Source organism: Charadrius vociferus, unplaced genomic scaffold (assembly GCF_000708025.1).
Source record: "Charadrius vociferus isolate BGI_N301 unplaced genomic scaffold, ASM70802v2 scaffold883, whole genome shotgun sequence".
Taxonomy (NCBI): domain Eukaryota; kingdom Metazoa; phylum Chordata; class Aves; order Charadriiformes; family Charadriidae; genus Charadrius; species Charadrius vociferus.
Window position 1 is genome coordinate 734335 of NW_009647740.1, and position 16520 is coordinate 750854.

Consider the following 16520-nt stretch of genomic DNA (forward strand, 5'->3'; position numbering starts at 1 on the left):
CTGTCATAACTGTGTTGACTCCACAGGGGTTAGCAAGAGTAAAATTTGCTTTACAACTCGGTCATTTGAACAGATGTGATTCTGATTATGCACAAAACCCAATGAAATAGTGCCACTTTTATACAGTCACTTCTCAGACCGTTATTAGAATATTTTCTTTGTATTAAAACAACTATAGTTTTCTAAATTCTGTTTACCCGGGTGTTGTAAATCGCTGGATACCATTGAGTGTATTCCAGGATGACATCAGGTATGCTGATATGGAGCAAGGGCTGACAAAAGCACAGATCCAGCTGCATGGCTGTTAATCAGAAAACAGGCTTGCAAATGATTTCCTCAGGTTGCGGATGGTCTCAGCTTTTGCTTCGTCTTCATTGGCATTTCCCCGTTGAGATGATTCAGATATGCTGAAGGTGTTTGTCAGGGACTGCGATTTGCTGAAATGGAAAACAGAGTTCAGACTCAGCAGGACAAGGTGGTAGTTCAAAGCTGGTTACTGATGCTTTGTGTTCCATCACACAGACAAATTCAAGGATAAAAGGAGAGGTTAGCAAGGAGAATCTCCGTATACTAAGATATCCAGGAATGGGGAAGCAGAGGGGGTGGAAGAGGATGGGACATGGGCAGGTGGCTCCAATATCACAGTCCAGATTAGTGAATGTTTATTAATATATCTGACTAGAAGTATGCAGTTGCCATTTGGTGCAACTGTTGTGAGGAACAGTTCAGTCATTTCACTACTAATACAGAAGAATGGATTCATACTGAGGGTCACCTGTCTCTCATCAGCCATACCATGAATGATGGTCCTGTCCTTTCAGAGGTGAGAGCATGAGAGGTTCGGCAAGTTGGTAGCCATGTCCCCTGCAATGTGTGCTGTTGCCTGCCCTCCCTGGCATGTTTGCACTGACTGTCGGCTGTGTTATGCAGGTCTTTTGGTTGGCCACACTACTCCTGCTGGGTGTGTACCTGCTAATGTTTAAGTTCAGGTCAGGACTGTGCTTTTGAAGTAAATCTGCCAATTTTCCCAGCTGCCATGCTTTGTCACGGAGTGGTTTCTCCTGGTCAGTAATAGGCATTCAGCACAAGACCAGACTCTGAATTAAAGTACCTGAAATATGTATAGTGTGGTGACTGCATCCTTAGCACCAACATTTTGATCCTTAAGTACACTGTTCTTGGTTTGCCTTGCTAATAGAGACATCATCACTGAAAGCCTGTTCCAGAACATGACTCCTCTGCTGCCTAGAAACTCTTTTCATTCCTAGCCTATATTTTGCTCTGGCCTGTTCATACCAGTTTGCTCTTGGTGCCAGCCAGATACGCTTCATGAAGGGTGGCAGCAAAGGCTTCTACCAAAGACCCACAATAATTCAGTGGTGTGCTCTACTCCAGGAGAGCACATAAAAATACAGTCACCATCTGGAGTTTTATATATATGAGTAGTGCTCTTCCACTCCCCCACGCCTTTTTGCTACCAGCTGAAAAAAATTGCCCATGAAAGAACTTTGTGTGGCTCCCGCATTCAGGGAATAGTGAAGGAATGACTCTTGCTGAGTTTTCTGGCTAATAATGTGCTGATTACCACCTGTAAGGAGTATACACCCTGCTGGGAAGGTAGTAGCTGTGTTGATACATCTGGGGTAGAGCACACGATTAACGATGAGTACATGAACAAGAGAAAAACTGTAAAATCTTAGAGATGTCAAGTGCAACTTGTTCTTCCTGCCAACAAGTCAATGGTTGCCTGTTATGCCCAAGCATATATACCTCTGAAGTCGCTCACAGTTGTCCAGGCCTTTGTCCCTGGGGACTACTACCTGACAGGTAGGTGGTAGGTGATAGGCTCTTCATGCCAGCTCAGGGTACTTTTTTGACAGCCTTATTCTAATATCTACAGATATTAGCAGTTTAACAGAGCACCTACTTCAGATGTGGGTGTGGGGTGGCTTGCTGCTTGGACGTTTCAGTGGGGCTTGGCTGGCTAGGAGCCCGGCCTTGAGCGGGAGGTCTAGGCTGCTGCGGAGGGAACACGCCTGCCTTGGAAGCCTGGACTGGAGAGGACCCAGTTGCTGATCGGACTTGCTGTGGAGATCCAGGTGACCTTTGCTGCTGAGGTGAAGTGGACTGGGGACTCTGGGGCTGCTGTCCTTGAGGAGAGAGCCGCTGCTGTGGAGGTGCATTTGTCCGTGAAGGCTGAGATCCCTGAGGCTGACGTGGTCCACCTGCAAGGGACATGTAGACAAAAACATGAGGAAGTGCGTGTGGTGGACAACAAATAAGGACCATCTGTGTGGAAGAATGTATTTTGCTAAGGGGAGAGACTCTTCAGAGTACCTTCACGTAGAAGGATAAGGGAAAACCTCTCTTATAGCCTGAAAACTGGTGTCATTCCCACATCTCTAGAGTTGTCCATTTCTCTACCTCCTTCAGCACTAAAGAAACTTTGCCACTCTCCCCAAAGGGAGTCACTTCAATGTGCTGTACTCTTCAATGTAACTAATATTTCTCATCCTTGGCAAGCACTTCCTGCATTGGGAAGGAAGAGTCATTGGAGAACCAACTCTCTGCACGAAATGAAAGCTGAATCTGCTGGTTTGGGTCAGCAGTCCCTTCATGGGCCCAGCAGTTTGATGTGAGACTGTGCACCCTATCACTATCCATACATCTGTTCCAGCATTATCAGCAGGTGGCTTCAGCTGTATTGGTAGCAGACTCTCAAAACTGAAGAGGATGTCTAAAATAATTGGATGTGATGTGAGAAATTGCTGGGCGTCACAGGTAATAGTGTGAGAAGTTGACAAAAGTTACAGATAGCATTGTGAGGGATGGCTGGATTTTACAGGTGGTCAAGGGGGACTTATGTAAGAAAAAGCTTCACAGAGAATTGAGGACGAGTACTGGAGACAGATGAGGAGCAGTATCCTGCAAGGCCAACAATTTATATCAGTAATACCATATAATGCCAAGATGATGCATTTGGTATCAGAAATACTACATTTTGGATACAGCAAAACTTTTCCTCATCAGGAAAAGATAATTAGAGGTGGGTGTTAATTGGGTAGGAGATTGGAGTGGAGAAAGGAAGGGACAAAGGTGGCAAAAAGGAGGGTCTAATCAGTTATGTGAATTGAGTGGTTGGTGTGGTCTGGGTACCCACACGGCAACCATGTGCTTTATCACCTCAGTGTAAATCAGGACAATAAACCAAATCTGTTGTTCTGACCAAGCCACATGAGTCAAACCTGCTTCTGCTGTCAGGAGGAGCTGGGTGCGTGTTCTTGCTGACAGGGGAACACCTGGACAGATGGATCAAGGATCCTGGCATTATAACGTTGCTGTCTGTTCCAGGCCTGACAGCACTAGTATCTTCCCATCACTTCTTAACACTTGTTGCCACTACAGCTTTGTGCAAACACAAATACAGTCTGTGCCCAAAATCCTGCTCCAGTGCCAGTTCAAGTGGCCTCGTTTTACTGAGCCAAGTCCTACCAGCGGTACCAACTGGATCTGTATCGTATTTTCATCCCACTTTCTGAGCTGCTGCGGAGTATGACAGCAGCTGCTTTCACAGCACGCTGGATTTGCTGCCTGTTTGTCAGTCAATTGGAACAATGCGTGAAACCTTTATCCTGATAGCTTTAATTTGGAAGGCAAACTGATAGGTCTCACAGTCCACACTGTCATGGAACCCAAAGAGCTGTACCTTGGGGAGGAGGCCGTGGCTGGGACAGTTGTCCAAGCTGAGGTCCAGTCTGAGATTTCATTGACGCAGGTTGAACTTGTGGAGGCTAGAGGAAAAAAAGCCATTCCAGTTAGTACAGGATCCCCGAAGAGAAGCCCTGAGGTAATACAGGAACTGCGGAGTCATGAAGTGTTCCTTAAATACACACACACACACAGAGCATCTGGCTGGTAAAATCTCATGGGACTAAAATGGAGAGCTGAGTAATAAAGAGCACCGGAGTTGTTTGCTCGCAGGGAATAACAATGAAGTTACAGTTTAGTATGTTTTTTAGACAATCAGGAATTACCAAATGTATCAGGCCCGAGGGGGTCTCTTAGTCCCATCTCCCATTTTGAACAGTTGCCAGCACCAGATGTTCCAAAGGAGGAAGGGATGAGCTGTGGAAACATCTATGGAGTAATCATCTCTTTACCCTAAGGGGTCTCCTCTTGATTGCTAATAAGCAAGGGCCAGCTTCAGCCCTGAAACATGAAGCTTATTATCTGCTCCACAAAATCTTTGCAACAGTTCCAGATATTTTGTTTTGATATTTACACCCAGGCCCTTTGAGTCTTGCTCAGCTCTCAGCCTCGCTGCCTTTCCCATTTCTTAACTCCTTTGCTTTGTTCTGAATTTTGAGAACAGTTCTCACAACCTGCCCTTGCTAGGCCATTCATTATTTTGCAAACCTTTCCTGCCCTCTCTCTCATTCACCTCCTTGCTAAAGCCAAGAGACTGAATCCCTTCAGTCCTTCCATGGGAATGTTTCCAGGCCCCTAATTGTTTTCATCACCCTCTTCCCTTTCCCAGCTTTGTGATTCCTTCTGCAGATGCCAGAGGCAGATCTGCTTACATTATTCCAGATGAAGCAGTATCTGGGTCCTCTGCATACATCACCAGCTCATTTCTCCTGCATCCTAATTTCCTGCTTCTCCCTTGTCAACACAACCATAGGCTGAGCAATGGTTTTCATTAGCCTGTGTGCGATAAAGTCTTTCTCAAGGGGAATGGCTAGCGCCACTTGCAAGATCTACAGATTGTTGTCCCTCTTACTACCCCCAGCTTAGCTTACCTTTCAGTCTTCCATATTGAGTTTCATTTGCTGTTGTGGTGACTTAACATACATAGCTCTGTCAGATGTTCTTCACTGCCATCCCTAGTCCTGACTAATGCAAATAGGTTGGTGCCAACTGCGCTTTCTTCTCTCTCACTGTTTACTCTGTTTGACAGATATTTTAATAAACAGATTAAGCAACACAGAACTGTTGCACAAAGGGCCGGTCCAAAGTTAACAACAGTCTGATTAAGCCTATTGCACAAAATGTTTATGAAAGCAAGGGAAGCTGGAGACAGATAGGCTGGTACGTGCCAGATTATTTACATGGAGAACGCAATGATAAAAGGGTCTTCAAGGCTCCTGGAAGGTCAGGAGAATGAGCTAAGTGATTCTGGAAATGGGAAGAAATGTTTCATAGTTGGAAGCATTGAAATTATTTTCAACTGACTAACATAAATGTGATGAGGTTGCCAGCCCGTATTTTACACTATTTATCTGGGACTTGCAAATGGAAAGCGAGGAAAATCTGGGAATTTTCCATTTATGGCTTCTAGTTCTATGTATCTTGAGACACTAAACCTTGCTTTGGTGTTGGTGGAAATTTACTGTCCTAATGCTGTGAGACATCCTGGTTAGACCAGCAAAGAAAGGGAATCAGATCTCATATTCGCCTCTGTGGCCTTTGTATACAGCCAAGCCAAGGCTTCTCAGAGACGAAGGCAAAACAGGATTTTGAGGCTCAGAGACGAGAGGGAAAGGAACAGCCCAAGGTCTCCTGCCTTTGGAAGGAAAACAGTGAGGGGAAAGGATGGAGGTGGGGCAGAGAGATAAGGAGAGAACTGCAGCTGTAACTGTTAAACCAGGTTGTGATTAATATCTTATCCTGTCCTGGGCTCAACCAACCCAATTATGATCAGGCTTAGTATCCTTTAAGTATTCCCTCTGCTAACTTTGCAAGAATTAACATCTCTCATATTTATGTCTTTATCTGAGGCCAGCTTCTTCTCCACAATGAAACTTTGCCTTTTAGCCCCTCTCTTCTTGCTTTCTTTAATAGCTCATCTGTTACCTTGTCTAAGGCTTTTTGACAGTCTAGCTACGTTATTTTGACTGATTGCCTGTTATCTACCACTTTATGAAAGAATTCTCAAAGAAATGAGGGGAAAAGAATCAAAAGGAAATTAATGGGACATTTTTCTTCACACACACAAAAAAAGTGGTAGATGCTGTTAAGCTGTGGTTCTGTTGGTTTATTAGTCTTCTGTATTATTCTTTAAATTATTGTCTGAGATAATTTGTAAGGTCCAGGAGTTGTCTACATTTTTCTACATTATTCTTACAACTTTTTAAACACATATTTTGTATTTCTTGTACACCAATCCTCTGGAGCAATAACTTTTTCTAATGAAATTGCACATTTTTTTCTTGGCAGCTTAGTCACTTCCTAAATTCAGTTCATTGGATGTAGCCATCTGGGTTTGGGGGCTTAATAATTTTTTAAAATATCAGTCATCACTGATTTAGTCTCTGTTTTCGTTCTCTTCCCTGTCTTTCTGATCAGGAAAAACTGTATCTAGTTTAAGAAGTTCCCCGCTTTCAGCAATGAAATTTACTAGACTCACAACACTGTCCCTGTGGTCTTCCTTTTCTCCCTTAAATTTGGACGATTGATAGAGCCCACCAATTCTTTGGTAGGGTTCCATCTTCTGATGAACTCAAAGAATCTGTTTCATTCTTCCCTCTATCTGCTCTTCAGAATCAATTTCTATCCTTTTTATGTTTCCTATTATTACTTGCACGATGGTGCATAAAGGTCTTCTTAAATGTCAGATTTCCAAATGTGGAAGATTTTTTTTTTTCCTGTTTGTCTCAAATATCCCCTACCACTTTGCCATTTAACTCTAGAAGTTTATTTCTTGCATTCCTGGCTCATGAGCAGATCAGAATTTATGCATTCTGGAAAACAATGGTCTCTCAAATAACATCCATACAGTTTTACTTTTAGTGCTAGGGAGTTGATTAATTTTCTAATTTTATTAAAATCATCTTGTCTAACTGCTTGTGTCATACCATTACTTGTTGATATCACATCTGTCCCTTGGACATCAAACCTAATGGTACATATTTACTTTCTGAATTTGTACCTGGGGGTTTCTTAAGGCTAGGTCAGGTTTTTGTTTCCTATTGTGCTTGGATTTTGCAGTTCCAGGAAGCAGACACCTACAGAGATGGGGACCTCTCTCTGAATTACTGTACCAATGTGCTATTTGACTTGTTTCTTGATAGCTGCAGTCTCATGTTATTATGAGTTGTTGCTTCTTCCATTTCTGTCATTGCTGTGCACTCAGTTTCATAATTTCTCAGTTTTTCTTTATCCAGAGACTAGTATGGACAGTTCCAGTAATATGTATAGATATTCTACGCATACCCATAGGATATCCAAGGGTTCGTATTTCTATGTATTCGGTGCTGCTGTCCCTGTATGCAGAATTGTTATTTTTCTTCATTGTGTGGAAGTCTTCACCTGTAGCTCTAGTTCTGCCTCTCACCAGCCTCGCATGTAATTACTTCTCTCTGCACATTTGTAACTATGTGTTATATAGCATTATGTTAGTAATTGTAGCTTGTGCAGTTTCTGCAATGTTTGTTGTACCAAGGTCTTTCACTATAGCAAGGCACTCCAGTTAACATGTTTGTGGTTTTAATTTTCTTGATTTTTGTATGCAGGTATTTGTAGGTTGTATTCTTGATGAAGACCCTTTTCTTATTTTACTCTTCTATTTGACATCCTACCCCTCCAAGACCATTTGTTTTGTTCTTATTTTGGCCCTATTTTAGGTCTGTCGTAATCCAATCCAATCCTGTACCAGTGTATTACAGGCATAGAAAACAGATGCGTCTGTCCATGTTCTCAGTTTCTGTTGGCTTCGCCTTTGCTCTTAGTTTATACACCCTATATCTTGGTTATTTCAGATGGCAGTTGTTGATTCCACTTTGGCCAGAGTAAATCCTATCCCTTCCGTATCGCTTTCCCTGCCTCAGAGCATTTTTAGTGTCTATTAAATGTTTACCGCCTCACTCTAGCTAAAACTTGGTTTGGAGTTACCCTGATGAATACCCTTCATGCTGGGCACCTGGTGTAGCAGGAGTGGGCTGTCATATGACGAAGCCAGAGCACCATAAAGTGCTTTCTCCCGTTTTTTGTCTCAAGTGGAAATGGAAACTGTTCCAGTGTGTTGCAGTCAGTATTATCCCTCAGCCTGTTTGCTCTCCTGTTCTTTCTTTTGTACAGATTTGTTGTCCTCAAACCTTCGTGCTGGGCTCCCTGCTAGATACTGAAAGAGGTGTAGCACATACATCTGGAGACAGATTATGTTCTGGTGTGTTTCATTTATGCAGAACTGCCACTGGGAAATGTGGCACAAAGATTAGATGCATTTGTTACTCAAAATTAATGTACATGAGAAGCACTAAGGGGTCAGTTTAAATGCAAAAATGACAGGTTCTTATATGAATTCAGCATTAGTCAAACCTTCTCCTGATGAAGGGGGTGAAGAGCCTCTCCAAAGAAGAAAGGCTGCAGTAAGGAATGGAACAACTCTTGGTGGAGTTTCCCATTTCCTGTTCTGGGAAGCACAGATTTTCATTAGAGATGCAAAAACTGGAATGAAACCTATCCTGAGGGATGGTGTTAGATGGAGATGAAGTCAGGCATTACAAGCACCTCTAAAAATGTCTGTCTTTAATATGAATCTATGAATTTAGCAAGCCGTAATGGCTAGATGCATGGCCCACGCTACCAGCGTGATGCCACAGTTATATGGAAGGAGAGAAAGGGATAGAGAGGTGTTTCTTAGGGGTATCCACTTCAAAGAGTCTATGGGAGGCTTCTTGGAAAGAGCAGGAATCAATCTACCCGATACACCCCCATATGGGACTTTTTGACTCTCTGAGATGTCTGACTGCCTGACACTGATAGGGAGGAGAGAGAGAGAAAATAAAGTTCAGGAAAACAACTTGGCCATAAGGTCTCTATTCTCTCATACCCAAGGCCTCAGCGGTGATGGCGTAGATCCAGCAGTGTTGACAAGCTGAGTCATTTTGGAAACCACCAGATCAGCTATAAGCTGTCTGTCCTCTTCCACATGCTCTCCAATCAGGGGCATCGAGCTGTCCATCACCTGCCACAGGAGGGAAAAACAACAGTTAGTAAGGTTTCCCGGTGGCAGATGCCTGTTTGAACCCACCTTTCACGCTAACCTGCTTTGTGTCTCTACATCCTTGCCAACACCTCTAGTCACCATTCCCCCATGCTGAAACATGCTTGACTTTCCTGGGTGTGGGATTTCGCTTATGTTTTTTTGGGATATGGCTTGTACTTCTCCCTACTCCCCATCTTCCTTCCCTTCACAACTTGAAAGCCAAGCCAAGACTTTTGGTGGCTGGAGGCTTTCTAAATCAAGTAAACACAAACTTGCTTCTTCACATGACCTGAAGAGATGCCTCTGATGGATGAGGTGTCTCTGGCATTGTCCCACAGTATTTGGGGGTGACATTGCAGCAAGAAAGGGCCACAGGAGAAGCGAAACAACATGTACCGAAGCCTGAGGAGATGAAAGTAACAGGGTCTGGAGGAAACCAGGAAACATTTGGGATTAATCAATGCAAAGCACTGCACCCTGAGAGGGGAAATAAACACGACAGATGAATAGGATGTCATCCAAACAACAGCACCCAATGCAGGAAAGTAAACATGCTGTGCTTGTCTTCTTGATATTGTTGAGATATGAGTGCTTCCCAAGCAAGTACTACAACTGCGCTGGGGAAAGCTGGGAAGCAAGACTGTGGGGATGGGGGAAGGAGCACTGTCAGAGGGTCTTTGAGGTAAGAAATGGTCTGACAACAACAATAATAATGAATGCATAGCAGACCTTCAGCCATATAGCAGCCCTAAACATCATTTTCAACAGTTCATCATAAATCAAGTGCATTGCAAACATTAGCTAAATCCCACAGGAAGAACTGCACTATGATGAAGTTAAGATTCAGCTGGAGTAAATATAATTGTACCAAAATATCAGGGTTGGAAAAGTTTATTTTCTTTTGCTTTTATTTTTAAACCAAACATTAAAAACCCTGGAAATGCAAAGTTAAAGGTTGCATTGCTCAAGAAAGGCACTGACTCATGCTCAGATAACAATCAGAAGCGCACTCCACCCTGGCAAGGCTGCAGGAGTCCACTCTTTGAGTCAAATGGAAAGTTTTGCACCCTTTTTTTTTAGGTTTAAAGTAAGGGAAATCAACGAGGTGAGTTCATCGAGTTTGTATTCTAGTCTCTTCTTGCAGATTAACTATTGATTTGGATTAATTTCTATAAGTGTCTCATATGAACACTAGAGAAGCTACCTAGGAAAGTTTAATTGGGGTTTGTGTGAAGAGTTGGTGTTTGTAGCCATGGCCTACTTCACCCAAGGGACAAAATAAGGAGGTTAGAAAATTAGATGGCAGTGCTCAGCTAAATACACAAAGTGGCTTTTCATTCCACTGCCCACTTTGCTGTTTCTCCGTGAAAAAATTAAGTGGGAAAAGGAGATGGAAATTTCCTAGGGGTGTCAGGGAAGGGCCAGTTCCCGCCTGTGTCTCACTAGCCAGGGGCTTCTGGGGGCCCTCCAGCAAGTTCCTGCGCAGGTTTCCCTCTCCTCCACTCCCACCTTCAAAGTATTGCCATTTCATTTGGCAATTCGAGTTCACAGTGAGAATTCCAGTGACAAAGGAGGTCCCAGCTCCCTGCAACGCACCATGCGAGGGACCTGTCTGACCACTAGATGTTGCCATTACTCTGCTAACAGCCTGGCCAGCCAAGCCCAGCTCCTGACTCTGACCCTCCCTGTGAGTAACTGGGATACAGCTGTCGTGAAAACACCCCAAACCCCTCATTTCCCTATCTTAAGGACTGTTCTCTCCTATTTCTGTGGCAGCAGTGGCTGGAGAGGAAGGGGAAGATGCTGTTTTATAAAACAAAGACACCAGGGGGAATGAACCCTGGAGCAGGTTCCACCTGAACCAGTGAAGGTGCACCAGGGATAAGGGTATCTGCTGTCCTGCTGTGTAGTGTCTGGCAGGGGAACATGAGCTGTGGGAGATTGCAAATATGGGCATGAACAATCACTGCATAAGGGAAGGCCTTTGAAAATGCCAGTGATTTCTGTGGGCAAAGTGACACAGCTGGTTGCCACTGAACTGAAAACGAGCATGAGATGTCACCTTGTCTGTCCTCTGTGACAGGGAAATTGCCCTGGAACCAGGCAGATACAAATGCTAATGCTGAAATAAATCAAATGGCTGGAAGGAATATGTGAATCACAGACAGATTGCACTCATCTCTTCCTGAGGAGATCACAGAACAGCTGGGCAAGACAAGAAGATGTCGGCACATATGGACCCGGCCTTTGTAGCTGCCCAAGGTCAGTGGCTGCTCCTGACACAGCTGCTGTTGCCTGATAAGGGATATGAGGCGGGAGCGGAAAGCGGCCGGGCAGAGAAGAGACTCAGGAAAACCCCATCCCGCTCCTCCCCCTGCACCTATCTGACACTGAGGACTTGTTATTCCATGCTCTGATGTGCAAGAGCGGGGTGTTAGGTGATTTTTAGGGAAGGAAGGAAGGAAACAGATGATTAGACATATCAAAAGGAATGATATGGCAGCACTGAAGGGATGGGCAGGGCTTCTTGCAGGGCAGCAAGGAGCACGACTAGTAACACAGCTTAGCTGTGCTGCAGGTAGGGTTTAGCTGATCCAGGAGAAAGAATGGATTACATGGATCATTTTACTTGCCCACTACTCGCTCCATATTTGTCAGCATAGCAGAGACATGGAAAAGGTTAGATTACAAAAAAAAAAAGGAAGGGAGAAGATTATTAAACCATACATGCTGCTGAGCTCTTTTGAGAGTCTGGCTGCAAACAGTGGTACCGAACTTGCACTATTTTGAGGATCTGGCCTTCTGGTCAAGTGCTGGCTATTCATGCTGAATATTCCCTTAAAGCGACAAAGTTCTTTACAGCAGAGGAAAAAGAAGTACCAGCATTTACCATTAAATTCACAGCTGTTTTAACAGAATGAAACTGAAGAAATCTAGTGATTTCTTCAAAGTTTTTAATATGAGCCCTGAAAATGGTGCTTAAGTGTGCTAGTGCTTTGGAGGGCAGATACGTACTTGATTCTGCTGTTTGCCATGGGAAAAGAAAAGAAGGTGAAGTTTGAGTAACAGCAAATACCACGGGTGCAAGATTACTCTCGTGCTGTGTTGATAACTCATCTGTCTTAATCTGATTCTGTTTGCAGCAAATCACTGTGATAAATCTCGGTTCATAGAACTGCCCATCACTACCTCTGTGAATCTTTCCTAGAGAACTGCTTTGCACTGTGAAAATTAATTACTGCCTGCAATTGCATTGTGCAAATTCCTTATTTGTTCAGCCCATTTAGGCATGCTTTCTCTTAAAATGTCACAGCATACTGTTCCTTCTCACCAAGAAAAATACAACTGTCGCACTGTCAAATAACTTTTTTCTCCCACTATCAAAAGAAAAAGCAAAATAAAGGATCGGTTTCAGGCCAATAAAAGTACCCCAGGAAGTAGGCTGGAGGCAATTAATTACTTGTCAGCATCTCCCTCAGATCTGCATAAAGTAGAAAAGGTGCCTGTTTGGCTTTGTTCTGCTCTTTGTATTGCACTGCTCTACTTCTTTTCCGACGATGTCCATCAGCCTGGCATCTGAATGCTTGCTAGATGTTAGTACATCAGGCCTGCTCAATCAGGTTCTCTGCTGGGATAATTCAGCATGACCCATCTGAAGCTGATGTGTTTCTTCTGATCCGTGTCATATTAGATCCATTGCTTTTTACCTTGGTCTCAGGGAGGGGAGTATTAATGCACGTTTCTCTCTTTGTGCGCAAGCTGATGATGGCTGTTAGCGTATGGATGTGCTTTTCATCCAGTCAGTCACACATAGGGGCAGATGTGAAAACCCAGAGGTATACCCAGACAGAGGCATATAATCCTTAAACACAGAATTAGCCATGTGTGCACGTACGTAGGCTTATATGCAAGAATAGATATGAAATCCACATCTCACATCTGACCATGTATGGACACAGTCCAAATGTCCTTACAGTTGTCCCTAGCAAGACTGCTTTCTTGCTCTTCCTTTCTCAGCTACGTGTTGATAGAGATATAAAAGTGCATGGCAGGGAGACGTGCTCTGAGGGATGCTCCTCTAGGTGCTGATGTATTGCATACAGGAGCAGACCCATCAGCGGTGGCCCCATCACTTCAGGAAAGACAGAGGCTCGTCAGTGTTTCGTTGCTGGCAGCGCACTTATATCACATGGCCTTTGACAGGTCACTGCTCCCTGGAGAGCAGATACATAATGCAGGAATGTGCAGTCACTGGAGGGCTCATGTGGTTTTCATCAGTATCCCAACCCTCAGCGGGTGGGACTGCTCTCCCACACATAGCTTTCCAGTGTGTCAGCAGCCCTGCATGAAGCCACGGGCTGGCTCTGCTCATCTTCCTCGGCTGCCCTGTGTTGGTGGAGTTTACAGCAGGTCAGATGCTGTGCCTTCTTGAGTCACATAGTGACAGAGGCACTTGCTTACTCGCCAGATTTTCTCTCCCCCAGAGCATCTCTAAAGTTTCCACTTTGATTTTCTGGCCAGCTTTTGCTTCTCTGCCCTGTTAGGACGACCCGTGCGTGCTATCCACCCCACTCCCATGTTTGCCTCCTGGCCTGGCAAGGAGCACATTAAACTTCAGCTCTCAGAGCCACAGTCTGTGCTGCTAAGAGGGCTCTGAACACAAATGTTTGTAGTCCACATTGCCCATAGTAACTCTGTGGTGCTTTGTCTTCCTGTTCTGCTATTGTAGTTAATGCTGTCTGGGCAAAAGATTTTAGAAAATACACCTGTTTTTTTAATTAAATTGTTTGTGCTACTTATGGACATTTTTGCTACATTCTCACCACTTATTTTACTCTTTTAAATTAGATGCAGCTAGGCTTTTTGTTATTGGGGTTCCTTTTAAAGTGATTGCAGAAAGACAGGTTCATTCAGAGAGAAACTGAGATTTTTTAATGGACTGAAACACTTGCTGGACCTCTGCATGGGTAATGGGAGGAGGTTAACATGATTAATATTCTAGTGTCATCTGGCACCTGCAGTCAGGTTGGGCTGAATATAGGCATGTTTGTTCGTGATGGTCTAGATCCCTACTAGCAGCTACGAGAGATGTGCTGGCTTTGCAAGTGCTCAGCCTATGAAGGATGGTAGCGGGGCACTGGCGCACTGAGACACACCAAACTTTGGATGCTGCAAGCAACACTTGCAGGCTGTTATCCACTCAGTAAGAAGACAGCTTCGCATCTGTCCCGTGCTGGTGAGGTTCTGCACTGTGGGGATTTATCAGCTGGAAAGCTGAGGTGGCCAAGCAGTCTGTGGCTCTCCATTTGCTTTCACAGTCCACATTGAGAAATAAAGGCACTTCAACTTGCTGCATATCTGCCAGTTTAACTGGGACTCTAAATCAGTTTCTTGTGTGTCAGTGGGCCACGGCTTGGAGGAAACAGGTGGGCACCGAGGAGCAGTGACTGCTGGACCGTGCACACAGGGGTAAAGTGAGCAGATTGGTGCTTGTGAACTCTGAGGGAGTATGTTTGCAGGTACACTTCCCAAAGGAGACTTGCATTCAGGTTTCCCGTGCTCTCACCTCGATGATATAGTCTTTCCCATCTTTGCTGTGGACAGCTTTGACAGCACAGATGTCAAGACCTCCAAACATTTCTGCGCAGGCGTCTGCCCAGAGTCTGTACCTGCAGAAACCAGAGAAGCATGGCCTAGGATTAGCTGTCGTTGGGTAGTCCACCAAATACAGCCGCCCGTCCCACTGCCCTTATGAGCACAAAGAGGTTCAGGAGCGCTTCTGAAGTCATATGAAGGCATACTTCATACGCTTTGCTGGGTTATTGCCTGCCTCTCTTGCACAGGAGATGGAGCAAAAAAAAAAGAATCTTGCCTAAAGCTTCCCTTCATTTCAGATTGTTTCAACCCTGCCCTCAAAGCCACCTTAAAACGTTTCTTTCCCTCCTTGGTGTTTACATCAGATCTCTAGTTGGTTGTCTTTAGCCAAGCTATAAATATTTAGCTCATTTAATCTCCCAGTAGTGTTGGCCCCTTTGCGTTTGTATTGGCTTTGACTGAAAGCCCTCCATTATGCAGGCAGCTTTCTCCTGATAAGACGTCCTGCACATTGGGGCTGGAATCGGATTGGAGAGTGAGTGCAGAATTTAGCGAGGAGTAGCCATCCCCTCCCTGATCTATAACCCAGCAGCTCCTGGTTTTTACAGCTTACGCTTTCAATTTCATCCTTTTACAGTCTCCTGCCTCCCTTCCACCCCTCGGGTGTTGCTCCGAGCCAGGCGGTCCCATCTCACGGACCAGGCACTGCTTTGTACAGAGGGAGAGCTGCAGGCTGCAGTGCTTTTCTCCCGTCATCCCAGAATGGGAATGTGAGCTGGTATAAACAGGGGCCAGGCCTGGTGCGTGCCCCCTTAGCTGTCCTGGTGTCAGAGCAGGAGCGAGAATGACAAGAGGTGTATTATGGGGGACAGCATCCCCCCACTGTGGAAATGAGGAGGGAATGAGGCGGCCTGGTTTTATTTCCTGTGCAGCTGCGCTGCAGTCCCGACCATTTCAATAAAAATAATAACCTCAGAACAGCAGATCTGTAAGCAGGACTAAGACAAGATGCAGGGAGGGGAAGGAAGGCCACAGTCTCATGAAAACACTGACATTTTGCAGACCCTGCAGGGACTGGGAAAAGAACTGTTCTGGCCAAAGAACAAATTTATGTCCTTGAAGCCAGCCAGAGTCCCCATAGCTTGACAATATAATGATCAACTTGTGCGAACACAATGTCTGTGGGAAGAAGCAAGAATATGGCTTATATGACTACTGGTGCTTTCTTATCCCTAATGAGGAGACCAAGCATGTTCACCCCAGTCCCCCTGAGGAAGACAGCACCTGAGGAGGAGTCAGTAGCATAAGGAGCAGGAGAACTATGGACCCTGTGAGCCAGGCAGGAGGCACTGCCAGCCCCACTCATGCACTGCTGTGGTCCCCCACCCAGGAGCACCATCATGGGAACGATCTCTGTTCCTGAGGGACATGTCCAGGTGTCTAGGTTCAGCCCCCAGGCTCAGGGAATGGTTACCCAGGCCAGCACCCCCGCTAGCTACATGTCTTCAATGTTGCTGGCCCTGGGTGAGCACTGGGATGCATTAGGGCTGCTGGGTTGGGATGTATATGCATCAGGGGTAGCATTTGCAGAGGATTTACTGCCATTTTGCCTAGTGTTACCTGAACATGTCAATCCTTTGGGCTCATGTTTCATACAGTAGGTACTTCAGGTTGCTTCTGCTCAGCAAAGCATTTCAGAATACTCCGGCCTTGTTGCAACTCACAAATTTCAACGGGATTTGTTGCATTTATGTCAGGATAAGGCTAGAGTGGTGAACTGTGGTACTGTATCTATAAAATGAACCTTCAAAATGCAGCGCAGCACGCTGGCAGGAATCTGGGTGTTAGTCCTACAACACTGCAATGAGAGAATGTCTACCCTTCGTCTCCCTAGCTTCAGCTGTGCTATAAGCAACCAGGATGCATAATAACGTCCAGT

The 16520-nt window shown here is 44.9% G+C and overlaps 1 protein-coding gene across 2 annotated transcripts in view; it reads right to left on the reverse strand.

Annotated features, from left to right (window-relative positions):
• Positions 1-16520, reverse strand: part of SYN3 (synapsin III) — a 179783-nt gene continuing 163263 nt past the window's right edge. For both annotated transcript variants that reach the window (XM_009881983.1, XM_009881982.1), the window contains 5 exons: positions 14553-14655; positions 8831-8965; positions 3707-3791; positions 1928-2225; positions 1-437 (listed from right to left, as the gene is read on the reverse strand). In XM_009881983.1, coding sequence (XP_009880285.1) covers positions 305-437; positions 1928-2225; positions 3707-3791; positions 8831-8965; positions 14553-14655 — 754 coding nt within the window. In that variant the 3' untranslated portion in view covers positions 1-304. The remainder of the gene's footprint in view (positions 438-1927; positions 2226-3706; positions 3792-8830; positions 8966-14552; positions 14656-16520) is intronic.